Source organism: Coccinella septempunctata, chromosome 2 (genome assembly GCF_907165205.1).
Source record: "Coccinella septempunctata chromosome 2, icCocSept1.1, whole genome shotgun sequence".
In the NCBI taxonomy this organism is placed as follows: Eukaryota; Metazoa; Arthropoda; class Insecta; order Coleoptera; family Coccinellidae; genus Coccinella; species Coccinella septempunctata.
Genome location: NC_058190.1, coordinates 45,170,472 through 45,186,516, shown reverse-complemented (window position 1 = coordinate 45,186,516; position 16,045 = coordinate 45,170,472). Strand labels below are relative to the sequence as shown.

Genomic DNA, 16,045 nt, shown 5'->3' with positions numbered 1-16,045 from the left:
ATTTGGTGGCTGAAAGGAAGCAGATCCTTCCATTCCATAAAATTATTTAAATAAAATAAATTCATAAATGATTTCTTCCGACAACGTTTTCGCTTCAAATCAAAATACAAAAACAAATGCACGACCATATGCAGTTTGAAAAGACCTTTGAAATTAATAAGTACAAATCAACCAGAATCCTGGCTCTAAAAATTTGAGGCAGAGATGTTTAGGGGGCTGGAGGAGATATATCCTTATCAAAACGCTTTCCGTTTCCAAAAATGAAATAATAATGAGTGTAAGAAAGTATGAAGAGTATGGGACACCATGTATATCAATTTAATGGGAATTGTTCGAATCATACACTTTTTTAATTCAAATTAAACAAATAAGTCAATTTCTAAATCATTTAAAACCTTTTCTAGCAGCAAATGCATTCTTTAAATTCAGAGCCCGCAAGTTATAAAAACTGCAAAATGATTACAGAAATTATGTTCGGAAATTGAGAAATAGCGATTTCAGAGAAAGGATGAGAATTTTACGGAAGTTTACTTTTATTTAATACTTGTTTATTGAAAATTTTACAATTGAGTTATTGCTAAAATTATATTTTTCAAAATTTTAAAAATGAGGGAACATAGAATAAAGAAATGATTACTTGATGGTACTTGAAAAAGAAGAAACTTCCCAATAGTTTGTGACCTTTCAGCCTGTGTTGATTTCGAATTTCGGATTGTACACATTGAACAGCTGATTCTGACGTTATGGAAGTGCTTGACGTTCTCTGAAGATTTGTCTCGATTTTTTTTGCAATCAAACGTTCGGTAAAACACAATAAAATGTTGAAACATTCGGGTATAAACCCAGCTTGTTACGTTCTTGAAAGACAGTATCAAAAAAAGTGTGCGATTCGATCGAAATTGTTTAGTGAACGATTAGCTAACGCAAGAAGTTTATATAAAAAAGATCTTTTTGCTCATTATGGGTGTGTGAATGCTATTGAATTTTCTAACGACGGTGAACTATTAATATCTGGTAAGTATTTTTGAAATATTGAGCTTATGTAGAATTTTTATGTCGTTCCTTTCACTATAAATTTCGAGATGATTGAGTACTCTTTTTTGGGCTTCGAATTGGTTGTAAACAATCTCATCGAGCCTCAGTTTTAACTTGGAGGATATTTAATCTCCAAGGGATATCAGAAAATACGATATGTGTTCAGTATATTATTGTGAACCATATTTTTTCTTTACAACATGACGACATTCAGAACTTCGTATATATGAATCAGTCAAATATAAATATTAACTATAAAAAAATCCACGAACATGGAAATAGCATAAGCATATCGATCAATCAGTTTTTAGTCATTTGTTGATATAGGCATTTGTGATAGATATAGATACTCAGTCGTCAAAATTAATACGATATCGAGCCTTTGAGTTTCTGTTCATACGCGTTCCTAAATAATATGATTCATAATGAAAACAAAAACTCATTTTCTGGAAGACTCAAGGAAATTATTTGAAAAGAATCGGCTCAAACCCCTTTTTGATTTAGTACTCAGCTACTTATGCTTCAATTTTTTTTTTTATTCATTCTTTGTATTCTCTTGAACTGTGCAGCCTCACAAAGTCCTCCATATCCTCATATACATATTTATGTTATGAAACAAGGGGGTACATACATACATTGATAACCAACAAGAAATACGGACAACCCTTAAAAAACTTAATTCTATATGATTATTGAAAATATTGTTTCATAAGTTCTTAAACTGACAATTATTTAAAAAATCCTGGGACATATACTCGGATTCATTGCTTTTATTTGATGTGACATGACCTCTTGTACTCACAAAAGAAAATAGAAAAAGGAGAATTAGGTAGACGATCTTTAATCAGATGAAAATCAATTTTATCTGCAAGTTTTGTATAAAGAGAGCTCATCATGTAATATTGATTACCCTTTAACTGTAACTTGCGAATTTACTGCATTTTAGCCTATTTTAGGCCAAGATCGATAAGAATCTCTAGCTTATTGAGGAATATTTTTTCCTCCAACATTAGTTTTCATCGCATTGGCGTGATTAAAGTATAAAGTTCTTGAAACGAAAATCAAATTAAGCCATGCAATCCTCGGTTTTGTTTCATTATTTCTAACAATGAACACTTGAAATCGATAACGAAAAAAAAATATCTGTCCATTAAATTTCCATAGTTTTAGGACATGTGATATATTATTATGTTTTGATGTAGAATTAATAGAAAATGGAAATTCAATTCATTCTATTATTTCTCTGATAAACTTCAATATACTATCTGATATCTAATCCAATATAAATTAGATCATTAAATTAAGATTGAAGAAATTTTTTGATTCTTTCCCGAATTTCAAGTTTTACTTTTGCCATTTTCGAAAGCCCTTAAGTTAGGCCGATGTGTTTGGTGGATCTCAACTTACGTTTTTTTGATAGGACTTTTATATTACACAAATTCTGAAACATTCCCATGCTCAGTGTCTAATTTTATTCGAAAAATAAGTCTATTCGCATCTGATTGTTTTTTCGATTACTTATGTCATTAGACCAATTAAAAATTCAATTAAAATAAGAGTTGTCCAGCTAATTAGTAAAAGTAAAAAAAACTTTATTAATTTCACAGGAATCAAGACTAATAATTGTACACTAGAAACTGAATAACATGATTTTCACGGGAATGAGTTTTTTAACTACACTGCACGTGTTTCGATACTCCAGTAGCATCTTCAGGTATAATCATGTAATTCAGTTTCTAGTTTTATAATGATTTTCATATCAATTAGTCTAATTGTACAGTCAAAGTAGATGATTTCATTAAATTGATAATACTTATAAGTAGAATTTGGAATATTATGTATTTCTTTTTCAGGCGGAGATGACCGTCGAGTACTCCTCTGGACCATGTTGAATGCTCTCCATGGAGAAGGCTCTCCTGTGTCCATGCGAACAAACCATTTGAGTAACATTTTTTGTCTGGGGTTTGATTCTAAAAATACCAGAATTTTTTCTGGTGGCAATGATGATCAGCTCCTCATTCATGACATCCAAACGTAAGTGTAATGAATATCCATCTGAGTTATCTAGATTATTAAATGATAATTATTTATAAGTATTGAATAAGAAAATGAAATTTTATGATCATAAATTAAGAATTGAAATCCCCCATTCCAGAAGACTTCTGGTGGATAAATTAATCCATAAGAAACCCATATATGGTTTACATGTGAACCCACAGAACGATGATATTGTAGCAACTGCAGGAGATGATGGCAGGATATTAATTTTTGACCTCAGAGAAACTTCTGAATCAGGTAGGCATCAAGAAGCGCAATTTGTTCTAAAGCCCTTTCATTCTTTTCTGTTTAATTTTAATTACTTTTTCACACACTGTGTAATTTCAATTTTCAGGTTCAGGTGTGTGCTTAGCTAAACAAAAGACAGGTTTTCATTCTGTTATGTACAATCCACAAAATACAATGTTATTAACAACTGCAAATGCAGAAGAGGGTATAGCGCTTTGGGATTGCAGAAAACCTAGAGAGTAAGTGCAACAAGAGTACATTCTGATTAAAATATGGAATACTCTAAGATTTCACCGAAATAATTTATTCTTTAATGCATTTTTCAGACCACTCATACATTATGATTCAGAAGCAGGTCCTGTGAGCGGAATTAGTGCATGTTTCAATTCATCAGGCACACACATATTGGCTTTGAGAAGGCGTTTACCGCCCGTTCTGTATAACAGTCAACAAGAGGACAATGTTTGCCAATTTTATCACCCTAATTATTACAATTCTTGTACAATGAAAACATGTTGCTTCGCTGGGGAGAATGATGAGTATGTTCTAAGTGGATCTGATGATTTCAACCTTTACATGTGGTCTATTCCCAAAAATAACAGTAAGTAATCTTATAATCATATATGTGATTTTAATTGTACTCTTGGTGTTTTTATCACACTTTGAATTCTAATTCTTATCAATTATAGGTGAATGGGGCTCTACACATTTGGTGTTAGGAGGTCACAGGTCAATAGTCAACCAAGTCAGGTATAATAAACAAAACAATATTATAGCTTCTTCAGGTGTTGAAAAAATGGTCAAGGTAGCTAACTCGATCAGTTGGTGATGAATTCTATAATACATAAACATGTTTCAGTTTTGGAGTACACTTCCTATTGGCGACTGGGAAGGATCATTATTGAACGAAGTGAGTGAACCAGAGAGATCAGTTTACTCGCATGAAGAATACATTCGTTTGGTTGGAGTAACAGGAGAGGTGAGTGAAGCAAAAACACTTTTTTTCAGATTTGATGAATATTTACACTCAGTTTTCATCTTAGGAAATTGTACAAAAAACTGAAATAGCCTGATTCTGATAGATATTTAACTACCACACATGTTTCGTTTCGTTATAATGATAGCATCTTCAGGTGAAGATTTCAGTTTTTAATTTATTCATGGATTTTTGTATCGCCTTTATCAATTCTCTCTCCACAGAGAAAATATACTGTTCAGATACTTCAGAACTTCAGATTCAATCACTCCCAGTATAAAGTACGACTTGATCAGTGATAAAAAAACTCAAAATTCTAGTATAAACCAGTTGTTGTGAGAATATTGGTTTTTTTCAGAGAATATCGCATGACTATAGCGAGCATTCAATTCTTGAAGACTCGAGGATGATGGCATTTTTTGATTCATTGATACAGAGGGAGATAGAAGGATGGGAATCTATGAATAGCTCCAATAACTCTGATTCTGGAAGTGATAATTCAACTAAGGTATATTCATTTGTGGTTTGAGTGCTTCTCAGTTGTAATATTTGAATGTTATGATTTCTGTTACAGAGTTATACTGAATTGAGTAAAGTCATGTATGTGAATTCAAGGAATTTGAATGAAGAAACTAAAAAAATGAAACAAAATAGAATTGCCCAGTTGATTGAGCAGAAGAGGAATATCCTTGTTAAAATGGCACATGATAAATCATTAAAATATCACAGGTATGTATCATTAGTAATGATTTCAAATGATGTGATTCTCTTCTGATTGGTTACTAAAAAAAACGTTATTTTCAGAAATGGTGCAGCAAAAATATCAAACAAACAAATTCGGCCATGTAAATGCAAAAATTCAAAGCAAAGTAAAAGTGCTTTTACAAAGAAGTCGCCAAGAAAAGAATTGAGCAATGAAAGGAAACACTCAAAAAAAGAGCCCTCTCCTGCGCGAGGCAAATTAAAAAAATATAGAACAAGGGAGAGTTTGCGTGATTTAAGTGATAATTTTGATACTTCGATAGATACACCCAGTACAAGTACTGGAATAACTAGTTCACACAATAATGTGTTTCGTGTAATAGACCAGGATTCCGAGGAAGATACACCACCTAATGGCTGTGTTGAAAGTAGCACCGTTCAAGAGGAAAATCTTGTCAATATTCTTCCAACGCCTATCAATGGTACACAAGACACGTTTGTTCACACCCTAACTACTTATTCGAACGATACTTCAGGGACTACAAGAGACAATTCAGTTGGTTCCCCATCAACTTCGGTACAAAACAGATATCGATATGATTCAGCAGTTTGCATTGACGGAGGGTTAGATAGGGCCTCTTCAAGCAACGATGCAACTTCCAGCTTCCCTAGAAGTTCATTCAACGGTTCATATCCACCAGTAGATCTAAATGAAGACAATACAAACAGTGATAGTGATTGTGATATTGACTATGTTACACCTGTTAAAAAGAGGTGCACTATCAGTGATTTAGATAGTGGTTTTGCAACAGGACCAAGTTCCAGTATGAACTCCTATGAAAAAAATTCTAGTAGCCACCAAGAGTGTTCAGATGATACTTCGTGTAGTTCCGACGATGAACTGAAATACGAGAGATTTAGGAAACGCATGAAGAAAAGTAGGATAAACAATATCCGAAAAAAGATAACAGAAGATTCTGATTCTAACTGATGTTTTTATTCGGAATTTAAAATCTTTACACTCAAAAATCGCGAGTTAGTTTCTTCCTTGAAATGAGCTATATTTGCGTTTTTTCTGAATATGTATTTGAAATTGTTATGTTGTAACGAGTGAGTGATCAGGAATCCTATTTTAACCGATTTTAATCCAATTATACAAAGTTGATTTTAAAGCAATGGGCAAGTTCTGAAACGCTTGCCAACATTGTAAATACTCCAATAAACTCTTATAGAAACATATTTTTTCAATTTTATCTGTGTCTTTGTCGCCTTGATCTTTTAACGATTCTTGGAATTGTGCCGAATATTGAATCTGAGGAATTTGAAAACATTTATATTGGGTTTTCAAGGAAAGTTTCGAAATTATTTGGGAGTTTTTTCTTATCTGGTTTTATTATTACATTCATGGTTTTGTCACAAACTCACCACTTTGTGAAATTGCAATATTTTTTATAACTAACTTTAACACTTCAGTAGTTGTTCTGTGGCGAAACTATCAATGTTATGCACTAAACACACAAAAAAATCCAGAATGTTAAAAAACTTACCTACTGGAAAACATAATATAAATATTTTACTTATCACACGGGCTTGAAAGTCTTCTCAATTCCAACAATTGTAAAATGACTCAGGTAACCCAAAGACGTAAATAAAATGTAAAAAAAAATCTGTTTCCATTGCAAGAGTTGTTTCAAATATTTAAAAGGTTGGCAAGTGCTTCAGAACTTGTCCATTAGATGTATCTCTTTTTGTTGTAAATAATGAGAATTTGTTATCAATAGTGTCTCTGTTGATTAAGAACTATCTAATCATTTTTTATATCACCTCTCAAATATTATGTCCGTCATTTTTGATTTGGAAAGGACAATATTATTTATTATGTTTGAATGTATTCCTAATGCGGACAAAATTTTTTATGATTTTTTAATGCATCTAACCAATTATGTCCAGCCAATATGTATTGCTCATGAAGGTTTTTTATTTTTGATGATCAAGTATCATATAGGTTGAAGAAATGAAATATCCATATATTTTTAAAATCTTGTTGTTAGAGTTGTAGTTATTTTCATTCATTGTGCAATTGAAAATCTACGTTTTATTCTCCTTATGAAAGACTTCTGATATATGTACATATATCTTGTGTATTTCAATTTTAAAAATTATTTATTATGTAGAAAGATGGGAAGAAACTTTCTTATATTTGTTTCCAAACTTTATGTATTCAAACAAATTAGATATGTTAATTAAATGCTATTGAAAGAAAAATGAATTTTAAGTATTGGGAAAAAGGTGGGTATAAATCAAAGGGAGAGGCTGCAGCATTTAAATTCTGAAATTTTATTGGAAAAATTACCAAATCATACAAAAATACAGCAATATATAAGGTATTTGACGCTTCCTTCGAAATTACTCAGGGTATGCTATTATTTATTGATTGTCTGGAATCGATTTCTTTGCAATAAAACAAGTGTTCCTTTGCTCTGGCCTAGAGATTTTCAAATTTTCATTCTTGAGTATTAAGTTCAAAATATTTTCCATATCCAACCATATACTTCAACTGTTAAATATCGTCTGGATTTTACATATATGCTAAGCTAAGCTATTCGTGAAGAAAATGCTTATTGAAATGAAAATTATAATTCCAACTAATATAGGTAATAAAAAAAAATTTGTTGCAATAATTTCAAATTATATACGACTATAACATAAGGCAAATTTTAAATCAAGATCAATATTTACTTTTTATTACCTTGCGAAACATTAATAAAATTGACTAATATAATTGAATAATAATGTATAATATAAAAAAAGTTATACCATTTGTATCAAACAAAAACAACAATTTCTCCAAAATTTAATCAGAACTTGAGGACGAACAAGAACAGGATGAGCCTCTATGTTTACAGTGGGAACACCCATTCTGTTTCCTGAGAGCCTTTTTGTGAGCTTTATACGCTTTCTTTTCAGCCTTCTTCTGGGCTTTATATATCTCCTTTTCCATTTTATACTCGGCTTTCGAAATTTTCTTCAAGTCCCTTCTAGAAAGATGACTGTGGACATCAGGAAAAGGGCTATGCGCAGAATCGTGATGAATAGATCCAGGATGAGTTGGGAAAGGCGCATGGGCAGCGTCAGGATAACCTGGGGAAGGACAGCTTGCACTAATACTAGGAGGAATAGAGGGTTGCGGCATTCCGTGTGGTATATGTGGGGGCGGCACTATACCTCCTGAAGGTGGATGGTTTGTAGAGATATTTGGTGGCATAGGGGGATGTAGTCCTGGCTGGGGAGGACGAATTCCTGGACCAGAATGGAAATGAGAATCCAAATTTGGATACAATCCATTATCTGGCCCGTAACTCAAACCTGCTGGCATTGGCATGTTGCTCTACAAAATCAAAATAATAAAACTAAGTTCAAGATTGTTTTAAATGTCAAGAATGCTATTTTCAATTCATGTAGGTATACTTGAGATGTGATGACTACAATACTAATATTAAGTGTAGGTATATAAAATATCACATCATTCAATTAATAAATCGATTGTAAGTAATTATTTTATATACAGATGATGACCATATGTTAGTATATACAATACTTGCTGAGCAATTCAATTTTTTAAAATAACTCTGATGAAACCATGTTATGAGTGGTAAGAGCCGCATATGGTATATTTACAACACAATGGTGTTATTAATATTTTATTGAATAGTACAATGTAATAATAATTTCCATGAAGGCACATAAGATTTTCACATATATTTCAACAAATTGATATCTATATTCTATTTAGGTTAACTTTTCATCCACAGCCAAGTTGTATAGACGGATATGAGGAGAAATGGGGTTATTTTCCTCACCCTATATCCAAAGAATATCGAGTCCGTGACGCCCTTCCAGAAAGAATAATTAATTCGGCCTGAACAATAATTGCGAAAAAAGTATAACATAGGGAGAACGTTGTATATAATACAATAGAGAATAATTAATTTAAAAAGTGTTAAAAATAAATAAGAACATTTTTTTGTCATATACTTTAACATTTTATGTCAAAACAGAGAGCTTTTGTTTATTGACGAGGTTGCAACATTTTAGATGCAAGAGAATTAACTAAAAATGAGCCCAACTCAGCTGCTGGCGACTCATCATCCTCATTTTGGGGTTTTTGATGATTCTGGAAAAACAACAATCAGAAACGTTCGTCAAAAAAAAAATAACTTGGATATAGGAATCACAATTGATTTTACCTGGCGATTCGATGAAAAAGAACCGATATCCTCAGATAAAGGTGCCTCTTTTGGATTCGCCGGAAGTCCTCTTTGGGAATCAGGCCAGTCACCCTGAGGGCCAGGCCAATATCCTTGCGGGCCTGGTCTATAGCCTTGAGGTCCTGGCCCGTAGCCTTCAGGTCCTGGACCGTAGCCTTGAGGTCCTGGCCCGTAGCCTTGGGGCCCTGGCCCGTAGCCTTGGGGCCCTGGCCCGTATCCTTGTGGTCCGGGCCCATATCCTTGTTGCCCTGGTGGCCCATACCACTGAGGGGGCCCGTAATTTCTAGGATCCTGATATTGCTGCTGAGAAAATATTAATTGCAAGTGGCGATATGTTGAGAGTTTAACATTTTAATAGATTACCGATTCGTTATTAGAATTTTTGTGCAACATAGATTCAGCCAGTGACCCAAGAACAGAAGATGCTATTTCCCCAGCACTATCAGCGAGTGTGTGAGGTTTTGCATCAGTGCCCTTAATCTGATATTCTTGATTCGGCTGAAATGTTCGATAATATTACAATTATGAAGTTATGTTCTCTCAGTCTAGATAAATTAAACATTGATTTAATTGGTATTCTAAGTCCAACTCACTTTATTTCCTCCTAACACATTCTCGGCAAAAGAACCCAAAATTGCCGCAATATCACCTCCATGTTGATTTGGGGAGTTTCTTAGATTGTCTGGAGATTGCTTCTGAACAGAAGCATTTTCCTTCTTATCAGAAGGATGTAGCACTTGCTCAGCCAGAGATCCAAGCAACTCTGCGCCCACTTTACTGATATCGAAACCAGATTGCTTATCCTCTTGATTATGAGTCGGGCGAGGATTTTGTTGTTCAGATGCCTGAAAAATGAGGAGAAATTACTAAATTTCCTGATTACCACGAGATTATACCTTTTTTTCTGGATGCATTACTTGTTCAGCGAACGAACTGAGCAGTTCAGAGCCAACTTTGCCAAAATCGAACCCGCCCTGGTTGTCACTCTGAGCTTGGGGTTGCCTGCTTTGGCCGGACTGATCTTTTTGACCTTGAGAATGAAGCATTTGCTCGGCAAATCCTAACAGTTCCGATCCCATATTACCGAAATCCAAACCTGATTGTTCTTTTCCCTGACCGCGTGGTTGCTGTGGTGAGTAATGTTGCTGTTGGGTGCCCTGCAAATTGCCGCAATAACATTTTTAGGTACAAATTTCTTTCAGATTGATTAAGAATTAGGAAAATAACGATAATTAGTAATAATAATAAAGACCGAATACCATATTCATGGGTATCTATTTTTTATCCAACTTGATCTATATTCTTTTATAATTTTTCAGAACGAATCATCTGAGAGAAATGTGTGCGTTGCAAGATTTATATTCTAATAAATAAACAATGTTTAATGATCGTTACGATCGGCACAGTTTTGATAAACCAAACAATTTCCGCGCTCAATTGATAACATAAAAGTTAAATACCTAAACAAACAATTACCAAACTTTTATCATATTTTCGTGGCATAAAATCCAATAAAACCAGACAAGCAAATCCATAATACTTCAAGAAGAATTGAAAAAAATCAATGTCCTACCTGTTTCTCAGATGGATGCATCATTTGATCGGCAAAGGATTCAAGAAGGGAAGACCCTAAGCTGCTGAGATCGAATCCGGAATTGCTCTGATTCTAAAATATTATTTTTTAATACATAGATATAGGTAGGTAAAATTACGACAAACTTACTGGACGCCCATGGTTTTCTTCGGGTTGGCTGGGCTTATTCGATGGTAAAATTCCATCAACCACCTTTTCAGCAGCTTTTTTGGCAAATGCATCAGCGAAGGCATTCTGAGCAGTGTCTATGAAGGTGGGTTCTCTATTTCGATTATTTTCTCTGTCGAGATCTGGGTAGATCTATCGAATTTTCAAAAGAATGGAAACATTTATAATTATATCCATACAGTTCAATGATACATTAAGGTAAAGGGGTTATACAGGAGTGAGTAAAAAGTAACTCGTAAAAAGTGTTTTAAAAATTTTCCCACCTCTCATAGAGGGTACCTTAAAGCTTTTTTCTACAAAATAGTAAATACATAAAGATATTAATTTTGTCCGTTACTTTTTACTCACAGTGTATATTTCCATGAAGAACTCAGAGTGAAGAAAAATAAATTATTTGAAATGTTTTCGTTATTGTGACACAAATTATTATATGCCTCCACTAAAATGTTCAAAAACCTTCTATTTTATTCAAATTTATGTAAATTTTTTTCAACATTAAGTCCTAAAATTGAAGTGGAATTTTCGTTGTTTGCGATTCTGGGTTGTGTTTCAAATAGTAAACAAAAACACATCGTATGAGTAATAATAATAAATAATGCATTTCACTGCTTGTTGAATCGATCTGAAATTATTCAAAAATTAAATTTCTTGAATCAATTAACCGATGTGTGCAGTATTGTTATTTTGGAAATGCATATCTTGATACTGGATACAAATGGAAATGGTGTTGTTGAATTTCGAACATATCCCAAATTATCCTGACACGATTAATTTTGTTTGAAAGACAAAATGAGGAGAATACAAAGCGGAAGTACTTACACCCTCTTGTGGGGGCCCACCAGGTTGCGGAGCCCCTTGATTCGGTTGATGGCCAGGAGAAAACATACCATCTACGACCTTTTCAGTGGCGCTTTTGGCAACTACTTCCGCTAAAACGGTCTGCGCTGAATCCAGGAAATTGTGCAGGGCATCACCTTGATTGGTGTGATGGGACTGCAGAACAAGGATACATACATACATACCCGTATAATGATTTATTCCTTACACAATCATATGAAATATGAAATTTTGTTCATTACTTACTAAGAATGAAAATGTGTTGAACTCATATAGAGTCATATATGTATACCTAAATCTATAATTTTGAAAATGCTAACAACAGAAGTAACGCGAGTTGGTAAGATGATAGTTTTATTCCTTGGAATAAAATGGAATGAATAGATTTTTTCTCAAAATCATCTTTCATATTAATTCTTTTGCGAATATTTGATTATTGAGAAAATCTCCATACTCTTGTCAGCTGGGTTAGAACTAGAACTTTATTCTCTTTCCGCATACAAATTCTCAGACTGAGATGTAATCAGACACTATGTTAGTTATCAGATCACTCCAATTCGGCAAACTATACAGAGTGTCCCGAAATGACTACAATAAAATTTGGTCTCAGATTCTTGAGAAAAAATTAGGTGACCCCCCCATGATATTTTTTTGAATAATCTAAAAATACAACTACCCCTGATTGACAAGCAGAATTCGATACAAATCACGATATGCGCTCAATCACATTTTTAGATTTTCCTCAAAAATATTTCGTGAAAAAAGAGACAGATATTTTCTCAATTTGGTTCTGTGTACCAAATTCAGTGATATTTGTACGAGCGATGGGGGTAAAAGTCTAAAATAGTCGAGAATCTGTGACAAAATTTTGTAGTATTAAGGGACACTCTTTATACGCAACTAAAATGACATAAAATGGATTGATTCAATCAATATATGTATTTTGATTCTTGAGAATGCTTTGGGCAGAATTATCCAAGTCAAATCTAGAGTATAAATTTGAAATTCAAAGATAAAAAAATCGTAAAAAAACATGAGTTGATTCGATTGTTAATAAATGAATAAATCGGAGAATATGTTCTGAAAAAATCATAACTAGTACCTTCAATTCAATTTTCTAAAACTCTAATAGAAGTCGAACACTTTCATTGATCGATTCTCAATATTTACTATTGAAAGAAATGAACAAAAATTGGACGTAAATATACTACACTGAATCATCAAAAACATGCTATTCTTAGGAATAAAGCCTTCACTTCTTATCTGATTTGGAATGAAGTAATATTTCAAGGATTCTCTATCTAATTTGAAATAAAGCTACAAATTTTTCTCTGGATCCTCGAGCCTTATAACGTTATAATAAGCGAGATTTAATTTTTTCTAATATATTGAAAAGTGTCTTCATATGTAATTAATACGATATTCCAAAAAATTAACTCCTTTTTCCAACGAGAATTATTATTTGTGGAATGCGTAGTCCACATTTGACAATAATAAAAAAAAATTTCTTTTACTTACCCCTTGTTTCTCATCAGGAATAATTTCGTCTTCCAGCTGCATTTTCACAAAAATCACTGAATGCAGTAACAAACTTGAAGACCGTACGTTCAGAATCGTGCAAGGATTATTAATAGAAATAAATAGAGATGACGTATTGAAATGTTCACAACACATGTATTAAGGTGGGTAACCAATTTATTCCCGAGAATCTCTTGCTTTGATTGGATGCCCTTGGCTATTTTTCCGAAGCAAATTTTGTAGAATCGATGATGTTCTCATCGTAAGCCAAAGGAGACACGTTAGTTAATCATTATCCTTGTTAATAACATGGCTTCAGCTGAATTTGCCCAACAATTTTTGTTAGTGAACAATGGATGTATGTTATGGATGAGAAAATCTAATGTTTAGAGGTTTTGTGTGGTGAGTCATGAATTGAAAATGCACAAACGAAATATTATGTACAAACCATTTTTTCGCTCAGTAAGCTCAATGTATATTCCAATTTCCAGGTCGATCAATACTGCTTTATTTGGATAACTCACTGAACAAATAACTATATAAACAATAAATACTTGAGAAGGTGAAAATATTCATTAGCTACTAGATGCAGGCCAAATATCACATCAACATCGTTGAGTAGAAAGCGAGGACGATGTCAGTGACGTATTAAGAAATTTTAAATGATATATTTAATAGCGAATGATTCACATTGGAATCATTGAAAAGCAGATCGAAGTCCAATGATTTAACTTCTCAAAATTTTCTGTTCTAAATGAGATATATGAACAGTTTTTTAGTTGAGCTGTCAACAAAACTAATTAATTATCAACTATGAATGAAATAGTTCCATCAAGACTTACGACAGCTTTTAAAAACTTGAATATATTTAATTCTCAATTTCGCAATGAGTCTTGATCTCCAACACAAACACAAACCATCGCTTCTTGTCAGAAGCTAGTTAGAAGTTAGTGCGAAATTATGCACTAACTTTGTTTTATTATTCCTTTTGTCTGAGATATTGGGTAGAAAACTCGTAATAAGTTTCAGGAAGAACCACGAATTTCTCCTTGAAAAAATAATATCATCAAACATGCATGATCAAAATTTGATACAGGCATTGATATTTTTGGAATTTTACAGTAGTTAAGCATATTGTTTCCAATAGAAACGATTGCAATTGGTTTATTTACTCAATATATTATTCGCATATCTTTAACGTTGTCGCTGCTTTATGTATGTTTGGTGTGAATCAAGCAAATAAAATAAATCTCGTCACTCGTCAGTTAGTTTAGCACAGCTTAGTTTTACCCTAGACTTTCTATCGCCTATCTCTGTAAACTGGGACTCCCTTACGTAATCCAGATAGTTTTATTGATTTAGGAGGAACCAGGACAGTGGCCATGACATCATATTTTATTTTGGAAATTTTCCAGCTTAAGGAACTAAATATGTACAGCTATGCAATTCAGATGGTGAATATTCTGTGCTTAAACGTAGTGCTTAGCTTCTACTACACCATTTACCCCGGGGTTCATAAATCTTGATCGGGGGATCAACAGTTGATTGACGAATAGACGTCAATTTGTTTTCAATCGATAATTCATTCATGATCATCAGAATATCATCACATCACATTATGATGTTCATACGTCCATTCAATTATTCTCAATTGCTACTTCTTCAATATATTCAGAAATGAAAAGGTTTGTTTCAGTGATTTCTTTTTAGAAATCGAGCGACTATCAAATCGTTGATCGGACAATCAAAGTTTCATGACTCCCGCTCTTAGTGTTTTTTCTTTCAAATTCAAGTTAGCGTTGTGGATTGTAGAAGAATTGGATCTTTTTCAAAGAATGTTTATTTATATACAGAAAATCACAAAGAGATTGACGTTGACATGATCACAATCTGGGAAAAATGGCGTTTCAAAAACTGGGCATCAATTATCGGCCACAGGAATTCAATACAAAGAAACTAATATTGGTTAATCATTTCGATCAGAGTCATTAGCGTGAAAATTTATTTTTATGTATTTCTAGTATCTTTTGAGAGTCCCAACCAATTTATTTAACTGTCGTATTGTTTCATGCATGGTCCCTTTACTATAGATGGAATGGAAAGATCCACATCTAACTATGTACAGTGTACTCTTACGTTTTGTTTTTCGATTATTCGATATGTTTTTTATTTTGGTAGGTACGCCTCTGAAAAAAGTCATCTACCATATATACTTACTCTTTATTATATAACGTTAAAATAGTTCAGAATAACAACAGTATAAGTACTTAAAAATATTCATAAATCAGTTTTATCTTCACATAGGCACTAAAAAAATAACGGTATTTGTGATGTCAACAATATAAAAATAGAGAATACGCCTTTCAATATTAGCAGCCATTCAATAAAACAGAGCTAACCATAAAATATCCAAAAAAAGTGAAAATTTAATGAGAATAAATTTTCTGAATTACAGAAATGGAGAATTTTAAGAAACATGGAAGTGTAAAGTTATCACAAAAATTCATGAGAAAAGTTAAGTTAGAAGATAAATACAAGATATACGACATATAAATAGGAGTTATTAATATTCCCATAAGTATACCTTTAAAAAATATAAAAGAGATTATACGAGCATTCTGGAAATTGAATTTTTTTTATTAATCATAATTGATTAAACGA

The 16,045-nt window shown here is 32.8% G+C and overlaps 3 protein-coding genes across 5 annotated transcripts in view; 1 reads left to right on the top strand and 2 right to left on the bottom strand.

Moving 5' to 3' along the window:
• The first annotated feature begins 708 nt into the window (after nucleotides 1–708).
• LOC123307530 (DDB1- and CUL4-associated factor 5) lies at nucleotides 709–6,234 on the top strand. The gene is made up of 10 exons (XM_044889877.1): nucleotides 709–1,014; nucleotides 2,889–3,069; nucleotides 3,191–3,330; nucleotides 3,428–3,560; nucleotides 3,648–3,922; nucleotides 4,011–4,126; nucleotides 4,181–4,300; nucleotides 4,656–4,805; nucleotides 4,872–5,026; nucleotides 5,102–6,234. The coding sequence occupies exons 1-10, from the start codon at nucleotides 819–821 to the stop codon at nucleotides 5,988–5,990; spliced, it is 2,355 nt and encodes a 784-aa protein (XP_044745812.1). The 5' UTR covers nucleotides 709–818; the 3' UTR covers nucleotides 5,991–6,234.
• A 1,079-nt stretch (nucleotides 6,235–7,313) lies between these two features.
• The window catches only part of LOC123307532 (galectin-4-like), a 28,623-nt gene continuing 19,891 nt past the window's right edge, over nucleotides 7,314–16,045 (bottom strand). Inside the window, exon 5 of the mRNA XM_044889882.1 lies at nucleotides 7,314–8,387. Coding sequence (XP_044745817.1) covers nucleotides 7,854–8,387 — 534 coding nt within the window. The 3' untranslated portion in view covers nucleotides 7,314–7,853. The remainder of the gene's footprint in view (nucleotides 8,388–16,045) is intronic.
• Nucleotides 8,688–13,850, bottom strand: LOC123307531 (glutenin, high molecular weight subunit 12-like). 3 transcript variants are annotated; one of them, XM_044889881.1, is made up of 9 exons: nucleotides 13,833–13,850; nucleotides 11,849–12,022; nucleotides 10,991–11,161; nucleotides 10,841–10,933; nucleotides 10,164–10,424; nucleotides 9,861–10,112; nucleotides 9,631–9,765; nucleotides 9,247–9,570; nucleotides 8,688–9,173 (listed from the first exon to the last, which is right to left on the bottom strand). In XM_044889881.1, the coding sequence occupies exons 1-9, from the start codon at nucleotides 13,833–13,835 to the stop codon at nucleotides 9,069–9,071; spliced, it is 1,518 nt and encodes a 505-aa protein (XP_044745816.1). In that variant the 5' UTR covers nucleotides 13,836–13,850; the 3' UTR covers nucleotides 8,688–9,068. The 3 variants fall into 3 exon arrangements, with proteins under 3 accessions (XP_044745816.1, XP_044745813.1, XP_044745814.1); XM_044889878.1 differs by lacking the exon at nucleotides 13,833–13,850 and adding an exon at nucleotides 13,385–13,555; XM_044889879.1 differs by lacking the exon at nucleotides 13,833–13,850 and adding an exon at nucleotides 13,385–13,555 and having other exon boundaries at nucleotides 9,247–9,567.